We start from the raw sequence: 18711 nt of genomic DNA, 5'->3' as shown, positions 1-18711 counted from the left end.
AAAATTAGAAGTCAAATTTCATAAATAGCAAAATTATTCTTTATATATCCACTTGAAATATTATTAGAAAAATATTAATCTACAATACTAGATCTTTTGAAAGAATTTAGTTGAAAAATATCACATTTTAATCAGTCAACATATTTCTACCGAAATTAAAATTAGAAGAGGCTATTTAAGTTGTACTTATGTATAACCTAGTATTCCAAGTAGCTCCCAAATTCTTAGTTGATATTTTAAAAATTTTTGCCGGAAGATGAGGGACCTCCAAAAGTTCAGGCTCCCATTTTCATAACACTCCCATTAATTTGTATAATGTATTTCTGTGACATCTCGTCACTTTATTATGTTATTTTAATTTTATATCAATAAAAATATATTTCTGAATATTATATTAAAAATTTTAAAGGCCTTTAAATATATATATATATATATATATATTTTCCCCTGAGAATCCAAATTTAAGATCAATTTTGTCTTCTTTCACAACTGGCTTCAACACACGTGGTTGGAAGAAGGTTGGTGCATAGATATTTTGATGTCTCTCTAATGTGGCATTAACTTAAGCCAGCTTACAATGATGTTTTTGCTTAAAAAATGACAGTGAATTTCTCAAATTTGTCATTTGTGGATGTTGAACATTGATAGCTATTCATGATGTGATATAAGCAAGCTACATGTTTGGTGCACATTTTGTGACTACCCATTAAAAGAAAACTACGAATTTCTTTGTTATATGGATTTATATACTCATTCAGTAGCTATGGGAATATATTGTGTGTTTTCTTTATGGTTGCAAAATTATCTAAATGGGGAAAAAATCATTTCAAATTAGAGTGAATGTAAAATTCTTGTAACTAGTTAATAGTTTACTGCCCAGACAGGAAGGTAGCTAGTGAATCTAACTGCTGTACTGAAGGGCCCAGATTTGAATCCCAAAGAAGGCATGGATGTAATTTGTCCATCCCTTCAGAGGAGGCCAACATGGCCCACTTGTTAGGTGCTTCCGTAATAAAAAGACCATTGCTTCTGGCGTTAGTAGTGACTAACACCTATAAACGGCTACAGCTCGCTATTGGGGAGGGGGATGGTTCATGGCAAAATATGTTCTGCGATGGAATAAAACCAGTTCTTTTCTCTTAAAATGGAAGAAATTTTTCTATTTGTTCATATTTAAATTGTTATATTTATTTTTCATTTAAATGTCTCTTTTGCATTACTTATGAATTTAAATATTTTCACTTTTAGTAATATATATGTGTATTTTTGTGTACTTGCTTCGAGATCTACTTTCACATCTTTGATTATGGATAGATTTTGAAATTGGATATCAGTTCACAACAGTAGTAAAAGTAACAAATTAACTTTATTTATTTCAAGAAGAACAGAAAATAAATTAAATTAAAAAAGGAATCTACATCATCAATTCTGTTTAGTGTAATGAAGCAGAATTTTCTTAGCTATTGTGCACAATAATCTGTTTTGTGATTTTGATTCTGTAAATCTTAAAGAATTAAAAATTCACTCTACTTCATACAGTTAAAGAACAGCTTAAAGTTGCATTACACAGTTCATGTACAATATGAGAAATTACATTCTTTCTTTTCTACATGCATTTAATATATTACAAATGGCATCAGTACAGTAATATTATGAAATTGATGCATTATCTGTTTAAAAAATATAATGAAAGGCAAGAAATCGGAGGGAAGGGAGACTTATTTAAATACTGTGCATTTTATTGCAGAAATAATAACACATCTGTTTTCAAATAAGTTACACAAACATATATACATAACACTAAAAATATTTGAAGCAGAATACTAGATATAATTTACAGTAGTTCCTTAATTCTCTATTTTAATTTTGACAAAGCTTCAAGTTTCTTTGATTATGCTTCAACATCTGTCTTCAATAATTTCTAAATTATTATGTCTAAAAGAAGCTAAATGCTGAAATATAATTGAAGCTAAATGCTGAAATATAATTGAAGTAAAAACTTGCATGTCTGAATTTAAATATTGCTTTTTATTTATTTATTTATTTATTTATTTATTTATTAGTCCAAAGGGATTTGAATCCCGAAGGACTATTAGTTTCGTTTTGGCATTTTGCGTCGGACTTATAAATGTCAGTTCACTTTTCAAACTGTTGCCATAAAATGTTAGAGTCCTGCATTATATTTGAAGAAATTAAATAATGAAAAATCTGCATAAATGTATGTATATTTCTCGTATTGTGATAAAACAACGGTACATAGAGTCATCGAATTTTGAATAACGTAATCCTCCAACGAATATGAGCATGTGGAAGACCAAATTTGAAATTTGAAATTTGTTTTATGATCGATTTCCTATTTTTTAAAACTTTGACGAATTTTTGATTAACAAACTCAAGGATTTCAGAGCGAGCAATGGCAACGTTGTGCAGAAAAAACATTTTTATCTCCAGCGCGTGAGTCTCTGTATCGGAAATTCTAAAGATATGCTCGTTTTAAAACTATTTTGCGATATTGCTGTTGCACTGGATCTTATGGTTTAAGTGCGAGGAACATGATATTTAATAAAGAAAGGTAACACACAAAATGTTAAAAAACGCCCCTTTGGACGTAATTTAAAATCTGAAACATTTCAGATTTTGTTGATTTATTTATTTATTTATTTATTTTTTTGATGACACACTTTCTGAAACCACTGCAGTAAATGCTTCTGTTCTAGAACTTTTTAGCAGGCTGCAGCAAGTTGACAGGAGTGAAGAAAAGCAAATGTGTTATATTTCAGTATGGGAGGCCAAGTTGGAAAAGACTTGGGTTTTAGTTTATAGTTTTCAATTCTGAATTATCTGCTTCACCTGCTTATGAGAAGACTGGAGAAAGGAAATATCCATATTCAAATAGAAAACTAAGGGACTATTGCAAATTAAAGTTAATATTTTGCTTTGTATATATTTATGTTACATATATGTTGATAATAATTCTAACCAATTACCAACAACATGTGCAGAATTATGTTTCTCAGAGGGGTGAATTATAGATGAATGTGGAATTAATTATAATTTCCTGCTTGTATGTAGTTTGTTCTTTTTACTTACCTCCCACCAAAATATATACATAGGTAATGCTTTCAGTCCAAACATTCTGCAGTGAGTGAGCACAGATTAGGGTCTACACATTTGATTTTTCAGTATTTTTCAATGATGTCTGTATGTTTGTATGTGTGTGTAGTAATTTTTTTATTTACACTAAGTCATATAAAAATTTCAAAAGTATCCATTTTCTATATTTAAGCTTATTGCATCCATGTACAGAATTGACTAGATTTTGTTTAAAACTGGTAAAGAAGTGGTACTTCACTTGAAGCTCATAAGTTTCTAATCGAAAACTGTATTAAAATATAATCCAAAACTTTTATGATTTTTATATCAGTGGGTGCAACATATTAAATTTTGGCTAAATGTGGTAAATCAGAAGTAATACTACTTTCCTTAAACTCTGAACAGATTTTTCTTAATAAATATAATATAAAATTTTTCAAATGTGGTATTTAAAACTTGTGTATGCATATACGTAGGTATAATAAATGATGCATGTACAATCATGGAGGAGAACAACATATTAGATTTTGACTGTATATGATAAACCAAAAGTGTTACTTTAGTTGGAACATTGAATGGATTTGCGTAGGAAAATATAGAATGATTTTAATAAGAGTTTAATTTAAAATAATGCAGCACAAAGGCTATTTCTATTACATTTAAACATGATATTTATTTATATCATCTTAAAAGGGAATGATTTTTATAAGTGTTTCATTTGCAGAACTTCAAAACTCTTGAAAATTACCAAAAAATTTACTTTTTCTTCTCTTGCACTGTTGAGGATAACTAAGCAAATAGCAAATATGAAAACATATACCGCTTTACTTCTTTCTTATTCCAGAAGGTATGATAGTCACTATTCAGCTGTAATTTCCAAAACCTAATTAATGATACCTAAATATTGTTGGGGGATATACATGCAAATCAAAATGAATACAAACACTTAATTTTCTTTAATTAAAAACCAGTTATATTAGATCTTATTTAGCTATTAATAAAAAAAGAAATAAAGAAACAAACATTGGATTATTTTGATATAAATTTTGAAAAATTACTTTTTACACATAGACAATTATACCTAATAAAATATTATCCAATATTTCGTATTACATGCCTTTCTATTTACTGGAACAATAAATTAGATTTTGTTAAAAAATGAGCAACTGCAAGTGATGCTTTACTTAAAGCCCATTGCTCTTTAAAATGTGGAGTTGTTGAGAGGTCCTGTGCTGACTTATATTATTGAAGACAGATGTTGAAGCATAATCAAAGAAACTTGAAGCTTTGTCAAAATTAAAATAGAGAATTAAGGAACTACTGTAAATTATATCTAGTATTCTGCTTCAAATATTTTTAGTGTTACGTATATATGTTTGTGTAACTTATTTCATCAGATTTTTTTTATTTTATTCTATTGGGTTCGAGTTTTGATCTCTGTCAGAATTTCCATGAATCTCTATATTGCCAAATTTCTTCTGCTTTCTTTCCACTTTTCCTTCCCCCCTTTTATCTATCTTCTGCGCTGTTGAAAAAGGGACTTGTTAAAACTTTATAAAAAGTCAGATTCCAATTCTATTTTCTGTCAATGTTAAAAATTTTGGTATATAGTCACTTAGCAACAGATAAACAAAAGTATGAGGCCACTGAAAATGACTATTTATATGCATATCACGGTATTATTAGCTGTGTTTAATAATAAACAAGTTCAAGGATGTTTCTTAACCTTCCAGCACTCGCGCTTAGCAATTTTACATGAGCACGCGCTGTCGTATTTTTTACATCTGTTATTTTACCATTTTGGGCACGAAAAATGACAGAAATGAGTGAATATTGATAATAAATTTGTTAAAACATAAAGTATTAACTTTATTATTGAAAAATAGAAATGATGTCACATTCAAATAATAGTAAATTATTTTTAAATGCTTATATTAGTCAGTTGGAAAAGCAATGACATAGTTTATTATAGAAATTTAAAAATTTATTATTTAATAACTATATTTTAAAATCTAAGCTAGTTTTTAATATTTATCTGTCCTGTTGATTTATCATCGAATCAAAGACAACTTATCGGAAATAAAAATCTCTTGTAGCTCATCACAGCTCTTGTTATTTCAATTCCAATGCCATCGCCTGAGAACAAGTCTTTTGCATTTACTTGGTGTTCTTTTTTTATTCCTATCATATATAACAATTCAATGTAGGCCATCATTCCACTCAGGTAACAGTGCAGTCTCTGTCGCTTGAGTATTTTGCCTTTTAGTAAACTTATATATTTATTTGTACATTCCAAAATTTCCTCAAGTATATTTATATCAACTATTTTCAAAAGTGTTCCCTTTTTATCCTTGGCAGGGTGTTCTAGGCCAGGTAACACCCATGATATTCATCTTATTCGTCTTTGAGCAGTTTGCATACTTCTGCTTTTTCCACTTAGAAGATTTATCCTTACTAACATAGAGTATATCATCATCATTCCTTTTTTCTATATAATTATTACTATCATCATCTGAAATTTATTGTTCAGATTCAGTGCTGATATTATTTATCTGTATATTTTCCTCACTCAGATCGCTATTATTTTCACATCCAAAGGTTTCCTTGTCTTCTTCATCAAATAATTCCTGAAGAATGCGAGCAAAATCAGCTGGTTGCACAAAATTACAAAATATTTTCCAAATTTTCACTTGTGACCACGTGCATGCCGTAACTTTTACAATAGAGCTACCATGTAGTGCAAAAGTCCAGTAAAAAAGCAAAAAAGTCATATGACTTCCTGTTGGTATATTCCATGATGTGGGGAAGGGTTAAAAGGAGGAATAGAAATTACATTTAGATGTCTCAGCTACAATATGCGAAAAGTGTGCATTAAAAACCAAATTTGTCATAAACTTCGTACATAGCGCGTGTGCTGGAAGGTTAAGTTCCCTTCTATATCATTATTTATTTGCATTTAATAACACACTACTGTTATAGTGTAGTTATATACTTTTTTTTTTTTTTTCTTTGGGGTAGGGTTTTCTTCGAATTGACATTCTTCCAAGATTTAAGTATGTTCTTCAAGTATTATGTCCTCCTCCACTTGTATGTAAATTAATTATAGAAATATGTGCTCGCTTAGCTCAACATTCAGCAGAGTCTGCGAAACAGGTTAGTAGATAATTTTTATTTGATTATATATGGTATTTTTTAATTGATTTTGCATGATCTGAAATCTTATTCATTAAAATTAAACTGTATTGCATATTATGTATTGTATGAATTATCAGTGTTAATTGTGATTATATTTTAGCAGCATGTTTATCTTTCATGTACAGTATTAATTTCTTTGTTAATTGTATATGCACTTTGCTATATACTCATAAAAATATATAGACATTGCTAGATGTACTGAAAAATTTTGCTGTATTTCGATTTATGCCTAATGCTTTTATGAAAATGTTTTTATTTATTTATTTTTAGGTTGTTGAGCAGCCTGGTTTTCTGAAGTTAGTATTTGAAAAGTTTTTACCTTTAAGTTGGAAATTTATTGGTAATTTATTTTCCCAATTTTTAGCTATTATTTTGAAGTTTTATTATTTAGCAAAACATGCATATATATCTTTAAAAGCTTTTTTGATAATTGTTTCAAAATATTTTAAATTTTATTTTTTAAATATCTGACTGAATGCATATTTCTTTTGCTTGAAAATTTTTTTCCCGGAATGGGAAACAAATATGCATTAGAGAAAACTTTTGGATGGCTGTAATATGTAAAAAACGATTATTTTGAATGTATTTCTAATGTAATTCTAACCATTGCGATTTTAGTCTTAAAATTAGTGCCTTAAGAATTTAATGATCATTTGGTTAACTTTATACCACGATATATAAATTTTATTTGTGAAATTAGTTTCTGTGCCTTAAAATATTAATCAGCATTTTTTTAATAGATAGCAGCAAGTTAACTGATTCAGTAGGTTATAGTTATCCTATGTATTCTGCAATGAAACTTATGAGAATTATTTCTGCAACAAGTCAAGAATTGGCATTACACTTGGTGAGAAATTATTTTTGAAATCTCTAATGTCCAAACATTGACCTGTGTACCTGATTGAAAGTAACACACAGTTAAATGCTGTATTTTATGGTTCTTTTCTTTAGTGTTGTCTTAAGTTTTAGTATAATTTTGAGTCTTCTGCAAGTTTAATTTAATTTTAAAATGCAAATGTTATATCTCTGCTGTTGATACTTTCATTTTATTTATATGAATTGTTAAGCAGAGCTGTGGTGCTATTTTATTAATAAAAAAGGTAAATACTTTTTAATAATATTATATTTAATACTTTTTAATGTCATTCTAACTCAGAAAGCTTTATAAATGAACTGAATTTGAGATTCCATTGTTAATAAGCACATTTGTAAAAGCTTTGATTAACAATAAAAAGTTATCCTTTTGTAATAGTTGATCTAGCTATATATACTACAAGTGAACTCAAATTGCAATTAAAAAAGTGCTCATAGTCCTTCATTCACTATAAACCTTATTGTAAGGGCTCACATCGAGAAGTCCCTGGTTCTACTTTGAGCTGTTGAACAGACTAACTGCTCTGAATTTTCACAATTTTTTCTGCTGTATACTTAAATTCAAAGCAAGTTCCCATTAAAAAATCCTTTGTGAAGGTATCCTTTCCTACTGACAGATGAATCTAATGTGCTGTTGTATAAGCAGTTATACACTGCAGTGGATAATGAAAAGCTATGACTTTGAATTTGATACCCTTTTATTTTTCAACAGATTAATTAAATATATATATATTTCTTCATTTGCATTAGGTGAATGTAAGTGATGTTACAGAAAAGGAAAAACATTTTGGAGTAGCAAAAGATTGGGTTTTATTTTACAAGCCAATAAAAATTTCCATCGGAAACCACATATGATGTGAAATGAATTTTTCTTTTTAAAAAAAGGAGTTTCATTCTTTTCTGAAGATATGAACCTATATCCACTGTTTGCTGATCATCAAAGAATTACAAATTATAGCATTTTAAATAACTAACTATTTTACTATTAAATAAATAACTAAATATGATCATATGCTGATAACTGACATTTATCAGCATATCATCAGCCACAGCAATAACTAACATCAGAAAAAATTATATTCAGTCCAGAAGTTTGGATTGAGAAGCTGTAGAATTGTATGCCATGAAGTGCTAAACTATATTTTGCCATCTAGTAGTCCAGTAAATGAGACAGTATCTGGTAGTCCAGTAAGTATTCAAGTAAGCAATTTTCCACAGGAAGCCATCAGGAACACAGGAAGCTAAGATGGCTTCCTGTGGGAAATTGCTTACTTGAATATGCCATAATAACTTTAAAAATTTTAGCAAGTATGGTGTCCCCACTTTTAATTTCAGACTTCTAACATTCATTTGTCAGTGCTGTTTGAAATGAGTATTGGTGAGAAATTGAACAGTTCATTTAAGTATTTTCATTTGTCATTCTATTAGGTGCTATCCGATAGCTCCAGAAATTTATTTAAAATATTTTTGATTATCATTACACTTTATCTTCCTTTATCACTTTTGAATAAATTTCCATTGCAGTATAAGCTTTAAATCCAATATTGATCCGATGAACATAATAGGAAATCGTGCATTGTTATGAGGTTTAGCATTGCCTGTGATCCATCTGGGGTATTAATAATAAATTCTGTTTCACTTTCATTTCCATTTTAAGGATAAGGAAGAAGTCACATAGAATCATTTCCAATGAAAAGTGATAATGAAGGTCAACTATCATATTGCAAAATGTTGAAAAATACTGCATTGCATGCGCATTCATCTCACTCATTTATTAATATATTCAGTTTCTTCATTAAACTTCATTTATGTATTCTATAAGATACACTTTCATAAATTATAATGTTCTGTGGACCACCTTATTCTTATCTTCCTTGAAAGCAATTTTTTAATATAGTTATATTTTAAAAAGGTAATTAATAAATGTAATTTAATTTTATATCATAAGTAATTAAAATGATAGAAGAAAATTTGTGTTTGCTTTTAACATTTCAACAATATTAGATTTTAGTTAATTTTTATCTTACTAATTGAAATTTAAATAAATATTGATACTCATATTAATTAGATGGATGATCATGCTGATTCTCGCACAGCTGTTCTATGTTTTGATTTATGGAAGGAAGCTTAAGTCTGAGACTGATATGTGCATCAAGTCAATTTTAGTAATTTGCTCTTATTTGAGTTGGTGATGAAAGCCTTATCTCACACAGGTACATAGAAGGACATTTAATTATAATTAACACACATTTGTGTAGTTTATTATATTCTGTGTTTATTGGTACTGAGGCCAGACGGACCAGATGTGCAGCAAAGTGATACTTATGGTTTCTACCATGGTTACCATAATCATAGTGCTTTAAATCCCTCTTTTGTTGCAAGGATAGAGTAGGAACTCCATATGTAAGAGTAATGAGTAATTAATTTCAGGAAATGTCAGTCTTGGGAGAAAAAGTTATAAATGATAGCCATGTGTTAATTTCCAAACTGTGAGATTTTTTAACCGTAGTATGGTGTATGCAGATTAATTTAAATTTTATTTTCTTGTCATTTTTGGAGATCTGAAAGGATCACCAGGGCAGGTCACAGATAAAGAAATACTGCTGTATGACAATCAGGCACTTTTACAGACTTCATGAATTCTCTATGTACAATCTTTCAAGATGGTTTTACTCACTTTTGCAGCATCCTCTGGTGTTATATTGGTTATAGGATGCCCATTTTCATTATAGTTTTCAGCTGACATCTAGCTGTTTTTGAAATGGTTGAACCACTGTTATGTTACCATTTGTCCAAAGCTTAGCAAAGCATTTTTTACTTTGTAGTTTATAATAAATTAGTTTTAGTTTGTAATAAATTACTTTTACTTTTTTACTTTTACTAAGTTTGTAATAAATGATTTTGCACATTCTTATACATCACTCATTTTCACATACAGTTGCATGTTTTCACATTAATTGGAAAACATTTTAAATGTAGTATTAAACATAATTTGCAGAAAAAAAAATTGCCCTAACTGTTTTGACCCAGGTAATCTGTCTGAAAAAGGATGGATACATACAATATCATTTTGTTGAATAAATAAGAAATATAAGGAGTTGGTGAGTTTTAATATTTCAAGTATATTAGATGCTTGTAATGTCAGGCAAATTTAATAGATAACATCTAAAAAAATTCTTGTTTGTCATAATTCCTATTGCAATCTGAGATTGTGCTCAAAAGGTTATTAGTACTCTTTTTTAATCTGAACATTATGGTTAGGGGGAAAAATTCCAATGGTTGATTTACATACATGAGCATATTATTTGGATTTACTTATATATTAAATTGAATTGATATGAATTACTAAGTTGATTTGTTATGAATTCATCATCATTCATATGTGGTTAGGCTTTCTCTGCTTCACCTTGATACATAATAGCTTGTTGGGGCACAGATATGCAACTTTGCCCATTCTTATATTTTTGATTCAGTTTAGTTATCATCCGGCTTCTGTCATGATGCTTAATAATGATGTAGATCTCATTTATTGCATTAAACAGTTTATCAAAGCAAGTCTAACAAAAAACTTAATTTCTCCACCAGTCAGTATTAGCTATTCACTATTATGCTGTTTTAAATTTCTGTAATGAACGTATTCTTTATAGGCCACTGTTTTTCATCTTGCATAATTCAACTATATGTTTCATCTTTCATTGAGTCAAAATAAGAATATTGTAATTTACATTGTGTACTGTTTTGTCTAAAAGGTAATAAAATCATATTGTATATGATATAATCATCTTGATGGATCATAAGCATGATTGACATTAGCTCTCACATGCATTGAATGAAGTGTTAGATTATAGTTTGGCTAATTTGAATTACATTTTATGAATTAAAAACTTGCCATTATGTATTTGTAAAATTTTAAATATCATGTTAGAGATCTGAAACTTTAAACACTGGTTGTGATTAAATGTTATGATGTTTTAATATTAATAATGATTTAAAAATGCTTGAAATATAAGTGCCATATATGTAAGAAAGTTCAGTAAAGATTATAGATAGCAGATGGATAAGAAATGCTGTTGGTATAACAGGAATATGTATGTATGAGGTCATTCTGAACTTTACGAGATGCACATATGTTTTTAAAGTTATACTTACAAAGTTTTAGGAGTGTTCAAAGTAGTCTCCTCTAGCATTAATGCACTTCTGTAGGCAAATTATCCAAAAAATTAAATGCCTCAAGCCATTCATTTCTTGAAATCGATGAAAAAATCTGCATTTTAAGTCTCATCAATCTGATCTTTGAAATGAAAATGGCATCCACATAAGCTCTTTTTAGATTACAAAATAGCCAAAAGTCACACATCATTAGACTGGGTGAATAGGATGGCTATTATGTCATTTTGATGTGTTTTTATTCAAGAAGCTCAACTGTCAATCTTGCTGAATGGTAAGATGGATTGTCATGGTAGAGCATGTGTCCTCTAACATTCATTTCTTAAAGAATTTCTGGAAAACACTTAGTGGTGTACCAGTTAGCTATGACTGCCTTCTGTCCTTCCATCTTTAGTGGCTTTTACCAATTATGTACTTCTTAAGAAAACGGCAAACATTGCCTTTTTTCATGGCACATAGTCTTCTCACCATTGTGGGCATGGAATTATCTTCAGAGACCCATACTTTATTTACTAGATGTGTTGAAACATCAATAAATGGTATGTACATTGCATCACCAGCTATGATTTTATAAATAGTGCAGTGGCCACCATCTTTAAGTAATTTACAGGTTTCTCTTTTTTTGGTGCTCAGTTAAATTATGGTGAACCCAACGGCAAACTAGCTTTTTCATATGCAATTCTTCATGCAATTTTACGTTTGACAGTGGATCCTCAGTTAAGTTCCTTCTGTAACACTTAGTAGGTGCAGCGATTATCATCGATTAATATTTTCTGTATGACACACGCATTATCTGCGATTACTGCTGACAGTGGCCTTCCTGTGTGTGTTCTTCCTCCTGGAGAGAGTTGCAACCTCTGTGAAATTCTGTAGACAATACGAATACAGTAGCATGAGATGGAGCTTCATATCCAAATGCTAACTGTAGCTGTTATCTGTGTTCTTCTTGATTTAATCCCTCTTTAAAATTATAGAAAATTATTGTTTGATAATTTTCTCATGTCAATTCCATTTTTCCTTCTGCCTAAAATTTAATTTATGTTAAACTACTTGTGCCAATAAAAAATTGCCTACTAGATTAAAATATTTCTTATTTTCAAATCTAACTGATAATTTTTTCCTGACACTTATCATGTGTGTATCTCAAAAATTTCAGAGTGACCCTCTGTATAGTCTGACTTACATATCTCTTGAGTTAAGAGCAATGTTTATGAATATCTATGTTTCCATCCATTGTATATGTTTAAAAAACTGTGTTTAATCAAAGTAGAGTGAAATTTTCTTGATATGACCACCTGCAGTTCCAGACAGTTGGTGCAAAGTGGTTGTCTCAGAGATATTATTTTCTATACTGATGTTTGTTTATATTTCAGGAAATAATGGCTACTTTTAGAGATGCTTGCCAAAAATGTTTTAAATTTATTTAAATTTTATATTATTAAGTTAAAATGCTTAGTTGATATATTAAGCATTGCTTTCTAAACTATTATCAGAAAATTTTAAATATTTAATATTACTTGTATGTTTGTTATTAATATTGAGGCAAAATGTGTGTTTTTTTAATAATCAATAGAAGTTATTATTTTATTGGAGTGCATTGATTCAATTCACATTACTATTATTGTATTACTATTTTAAATAGATTTTTTTTAAATTTGTTTTACAAAGCAAATATGAAAAGAATATTTAATTATTTTTAGGTTGAAAATTATGGTTTGATTTCAAATATAACATTTTATCTCACCTTACAGCCTCTGTGAGTACAAATTTTCTTTAAGCTTTTTAATTATTATGTACAGCTCTACATTTTTTTTACCAATTAACACATTTTGAGATTACTGAGCAATAAATTGATAAAATTATACTTTTCTGTGTATATCTTAATCTCTATAAAATGGAAGACCTTTTAACCTTGTTTTTATTTCATTTATAATGCCCATTAGTTTTATTTATATACATTGTAATGTGTAAAACAATTTGTTTGTTATTTTTGCAAATTTTTTATCACACCAAAACCTATCGGACTATATTCTAATATTTTAATGTTGTTTGCATATACTATAAAAACCTTACATTTTCTACTTGGATGGTCTCCCTAGCCATCCTGACTAAAGTACACATTAGATAATTAGCATAACCACCATAAAATTACACAATTCAAACACAACGAGTTAATGGTGGTCAGCTTACCTCATATTCTTCTTTTACACTGAATTGCCAGTTCCAAAAAGATAAAATAATACAAAATGCATTATATTAGCTTCACTTCATTTTGGCATTAACACAATTTTATTGATTTATGGTTGGCAAGTCCTGCTATTGAAATAAACATCATCATACATTTTGTGAAATTTAAAATTTCATATATATGTCAATAGAGCTGCCAACCCTTGTAGTGAAACTAGCAGACTCTGGACGTTTGTTGCATCTCCCAATATCTTGTTAATTCTCCCATTTTTATTGCAGTTTAGGTCATCTCTTTCAATTTATTATTAGTTTATCTGAATTTAAATGATCTATTTAAATGCAATTCATGTTATACAAATTCATGTTTTTTTTTTCTGAACAATTTTCAGCATAATTAATTAATTTTTAATTCAATTTGAATTTTTCAATCCCTTAGAGAAATTTATAAATCATTTAGGAAGTCCTGATTGATGTTTAGTAGATAAATATGTTTATTTAATTTTGCTTTAAATTTGTGAGTGGAATATTATGAAGTGTACCTTTCTGATTATATGCATATTAATTATTTATTTTATTTGTATTGTGTTTAAGAACCATTTAATAAATAAAGGGCTTTTTTCTTCTAGAGGACTTCTCACATAAAATTTTAGGAACCTTACAAAATTGAGAGTAATCAGCTAAAAAAATTAATTTTATTTTAAATTAAACTCAAAATAATAATTTGAATATAAATTATTATTTTAAATTAAAATCAAAATAATAATTTGAATATGAATTAGTATATTTTATTAGAAAGTTGTGTCAAAATAAATTTGATAATCTGAATCATAGCCTATAAATTAAGTCAAATTTGCCATTGCACATTTAATATGCTATTCCACACAAATTCATTGCACATTGTGAAAAATCTACCAATTTTTCATGTGCCCAAATTGGCAACAATGCACCATCTTGCAACAAGGTAATAAGTTGAAAAACAGAATTAAGGCATTGAATTCATTGTAATATAAATTAAGAAAATTTTGGTAATTTCAAATGAAAAGTAGTACTTTATCACTTTTTTTTTTTTTTTTTTTTGTTTGTTTGTTTAAATTTGGAATATATGTATATAACAACAGAATCTCAGTTACTGCAGAAAATACAGTGAAGTTACAGTATTACTTTTTGTGCATAAATATCAAGAATTTCTCTCTATTAAACAAATGGACAATTTTTTTTCTGTTTATTGAATTAAATATGTCTTGAATTAAGCTTGTGTTTCTCAAAAAGAGTATCAATAATCATGAATTTGTTATCAGTTTTTGAGTATATATTAACATACTCAAATATGTTAATTAACATATATAACATGTTTAGCATTTAATATAGCATAATTTATCCTCAAAATTTAGAGATGGGAAGTTAAGTCCTCAAGAAGTTCAAATGTTAATGGTTGAAACTCTTAAAACGTGGTGCATCTTGCTTTGTTATGGATTGGCAACAAAAGTTTTTCTGTAAGTCTCTTTTAACAAGTGTTTTGAAATTTGGTAGTGTGTATGTTTTATATGTATATATACAGAGGGAGAGAGAGATTCAGAGAAAACGAAGCAAATCATGATAGGCAAATTTTAATGTGTAACTACTTTGTTTGCTTAACTCATTTGCTGCCAGGGTACATATATAAAACTTCACCAGAAGCTGACTAATATGAAAATGGAGTTAACATATACTTCACTATGTGCTAATTCATTATTAGGTGACAGCACTATTAGGTAGAGAAATTGTAAAAAATAGAGCTGTAGTAAGTTAAGTACATAAAGTTGCAAAAAGTTAAAGTAGTTACAATAAATTTGTGTTAAGTATAAACTAAATGAGAACCTGTTGATATTTCATAACGATATTGCAAGCATATATTTATTATTCGTTTGAATGTTTACAGCCAGCTGGTTATGGTTGAGAGTAATCCATGTTATTAAATATTTCCCTTTATCTTACATAAACAAACTTAAATCTTTCTCTCTTTGTATACATGTACATATATATAATCTTCTGTAAACAATATATTCCAAAACTCACTATGAACAATAGGAAATGCTGTAGAAAGCAGGATATATGTGTAGCACACATAAATATGATTCACGATTATTAATAAATTATATCCTGTGCAACACTACCAACATTAAATAATGTATACAGTGCCCTACACTACATTATGCAGTATAATGCTAAATAAAAAAATGTTGACTGTATTATATTGTACAATAAAAGATTCATCTTCATTTTCTCACATTTTCTTATACCTATATAAGTAAAGGATTCTGAATTGCCTAATATGCAAAAGACAACTGAGAAATGAAGAAATTCAGATTCTGTTCTGTGAAGCATGACATGTTCTAGCAACTTAACATTTGGGAATTTACATTATTGCTGTAAATAAAATTTTTGAGTATGAAATTTGTGGAGACCTTACTCTAGTGAGAACAGGGAGAACATTAAACATAAAGCAGAGGCAAATTTAAAATGGTAAACTGTGAGTAATAAAACAAGATAAAATGTAAGTTACATACTGTCTGAGCTACAAAAGTTGTTATCCTCTACCAACAAATTAATGACAATCAGGGGAGCTAAAGAAATTCGAAACCTCAGTATGCCTCCTGAAACCTGATATCATATATATATATATAAACTTAAACAAGTATTTAAAAAGTAATAATGTAAGGACTAAAATGGATTTTAAAAAAATTAGTAATATTAAAATGAAGCACCAAGGTTGAAATTTAATCTTTCCCATATTTATATTTTTAAAAGAACTTTTGAAATAAAGATTATACTCTCCTGGAAAGTTAAGAAACGTTTTAACTGTAAAGAAAATGTTGTGTAACTAATAAAGCATTTTGTAATCATAAAGTATACTAAGTTTTTTTTTTTTTTTTTTTTTTTTTTAATTTTATGAAAATTTGTAATTGAAATCTGCATATTAATTATTCAGTTTTAATGCATTAATATTAATGCTTCACCAGGGTGTAATTATTTAAAACATTAAAACTGAACAATTAAGTAGTACTGAATACATGGTTTGTCCTTCTTGACTATGATTCTTCACTCTTTGAGATGAGGTGTAAATTTTGTGAAGGATTTTGATATTATTTTTAATTTTGTTTTTGCACTCGAATAGTTATATAGTTATTAAAAATCTCACTTTACCAATGATGAACTGACTGTAAAAAATATTGTTTTGCTTATTTTCAAGGATTTAATTAGGGTTGCTAAAATATTTTATTTATCTTGAATCTAATTTCTTATCTAAACATAATTTTTTTAATGTTTTATCTAAATTTTAGCTGAATAAAAGTCTTAATAATACTTTAAATGAATTCATTTGTGTGCCCAGAAATGAGTTTCCGATAATGATCTGTGTAATGAACATGGAGGTATAGGAATTATTATTTTTAAACTTATATTTATAAATTCCAGACGAGTATTACTTAATATTTTTATGATATTTATTATAATCTGTTAATACTTAAAAGTAATGGGCTTTAATGTATAGCAAAAATTGTGTTAAATAGTATTGGAGAAGTAGTCTTCATCTCTTTTAGCTCATTAAAATTTTAAAATGTAAAGTTCTTTATGTTAATATGTATATTCATCACATTTGTGCAGTTAATTGTATCCAAATTTTTTAACTACTTTTTGTCTGTTTGTTTCCTGTTATTTTTACTGTTCATTACTAAGTAAGCATTTTAACTTTACTAAAAGATATAATGTGATCTTAATTCTTTAAATACTTTCAGAGATCTCTTCCCAATATTTTTGAAGCAGCTGGACTTTTGTGAGAGTTTGAATTTGAATTCTGATAAAAGCATACAGGATTTTGAATATGCAGTGCATTTATTTAAAGCCTTTGAAGCTGTTGCAGCAACTTCAGTGGAAATGAAGGATGTTAGGTATTTTTAAATAAAACTGTTTTGCAGAATGAATTCTCTTTGTCTCTGTTTTTCAACTAAATAGAAGCATAGATATTTACATTAGTAGTCATATGCATGGCTAGCAACCTAAAATAGTAATTATAAAAAAGGAAAGATATGTAAGAATTTTAATGTGTCTAGATAATGTGATTGAATAAAAATATTTAGTATTTCTGATTAGATATGTCATGATTTAAAAGCATCTTTATTTAAATCAGTCTGATTAAAAAGTAGAAAAAAATATTTTTAAGCATTGTGTTTATTACTTTTAAATCGTTTGGTTTGTTAATCAGTAACGGACAAATTTCTATTTTAAATTTGTAGTTAATTTGTTTTTATAATAATTTATAATAAATATATTAATTAATTAATATTTATAGTAAATAATTGAATTTATATGTTAAATATCTTATGTTTTGTCAAATAGCAACATACTGCAACTGACCAATATCTTACATTTTGCCAAACACCAGCAGTAAGGCACGCTGGAGATAAAAATGTTTTGTTTCAAGCAGTGTTTCCACTGCTTGGTTTTAAACTGCTGAGTTTGTTAATAAAAAAAATTATTAAACTTGTCCAAAATATGAAACAAATAAAATATTAATTCAAAGTTTGGACTTCATAGAGCGCATGTTTTTGTGAAAAATTGTGTGTGAGTAAAATTTGGTGGCTGCTGCTTTTCAACAGTGTGATGAACATGCATACATGTATACATACCTTCATTAATCAATAATAGAGATTAAAAGATACAACATGTAAGGTATCTCTCCTGCTTTCCTAGCATGCCTTCGTGGTGTAGTGGTTCTTGCACGCTGGGCCGGTATTCCAGAGGTCCGTGGTTTGATTCCTGGCGAAGGCGTTTGCTATTTTTCATCTTTTCTGCTTTCAAAAACAAATAATAATAAATAAATAAATAAATAAAATACCTAATGTCTGTACAGTGGCAACCGTACTAAAAGTGATGTGGATGATGATTCTCCACACCCAAGATTTGGCGACTAGGTCCCCTAAAACATTAGCCGCCCTTTAAAAAGGGGAGTATGTAAGGTATCTCTCCTGCTTTCGTAGCGTGCCTTCGTGTTGTAGTTGTTCTGCATGCTGGGCTGGTATTCCAGAGGTCAGTGGTTCGATTCCTGGGAAAGGCATTTGCTATTTTTCATCTTTCCTGCTTTCAGAAAAAAAAAAGAAAAAAAAAATAATACTTAATGTCTCTACAAACTGATTTTTTTATTGTAAAATTTATGCCTTT

The 18711-nt window shown here is 28.4% G+C and overlaps 1 protein-coding gene across 1 annotated transcript in view; it reads left to right on the top strand.

Moving 5' to 3' along the window:
- The window catches only part of LOC118194454 (RNA polymerase II-associated protein 1), a 101958-nt gene that overhangs the window by 38425 nt on the left and 44822 nt on the right, over nucleotides 1–18711 (top strand). Inside the window, exons 14-19 of the mRNA XM_085818257.1 lie at nucleotides 6112–6246; nucleotides 6559–6628; nucleotides 7029–7135; nucleotides 13029–13084; nucleotides 14907–15008; nucleotides 17289–17441. Of these exons, the coding sequence (XP_085674383.1) occupies nucleotides 6112–6246; nucleotides 6559–6628; nucleotides 7029–7135; nucleotides 13029–13084; nucleotides 14907–15008; nucleotides 17289–17441 (623 nt within the window). The remainder of the gene's footprint in view (nucleotides 1–6111; nucleotides 6247–6558; nucleotides 6629–7028; nucleotides 7136–13028; nucleotides 13085–14906; nucleotides 15009–17288; nucleotides 17442–18711) is intronic.

The sequence above is a fragment of the Stegodyphus dumicola genome, chromosome 6 (genome assembly GCF_044657685.1).
Source record: "Stegodyphus dumicola isolate Sdum_Otavi_A_Nest chromosome 6, ASM4465768v1".
NCBI lineage: Eukaryota > Metazoa > Arthropoda > Arachnida > Araneae > Eresidae > Stegodyphus > Stegodyphus dumicola.
This window is presented reverse-complemented; position numbering and strand designations above follow the sequence as displayed.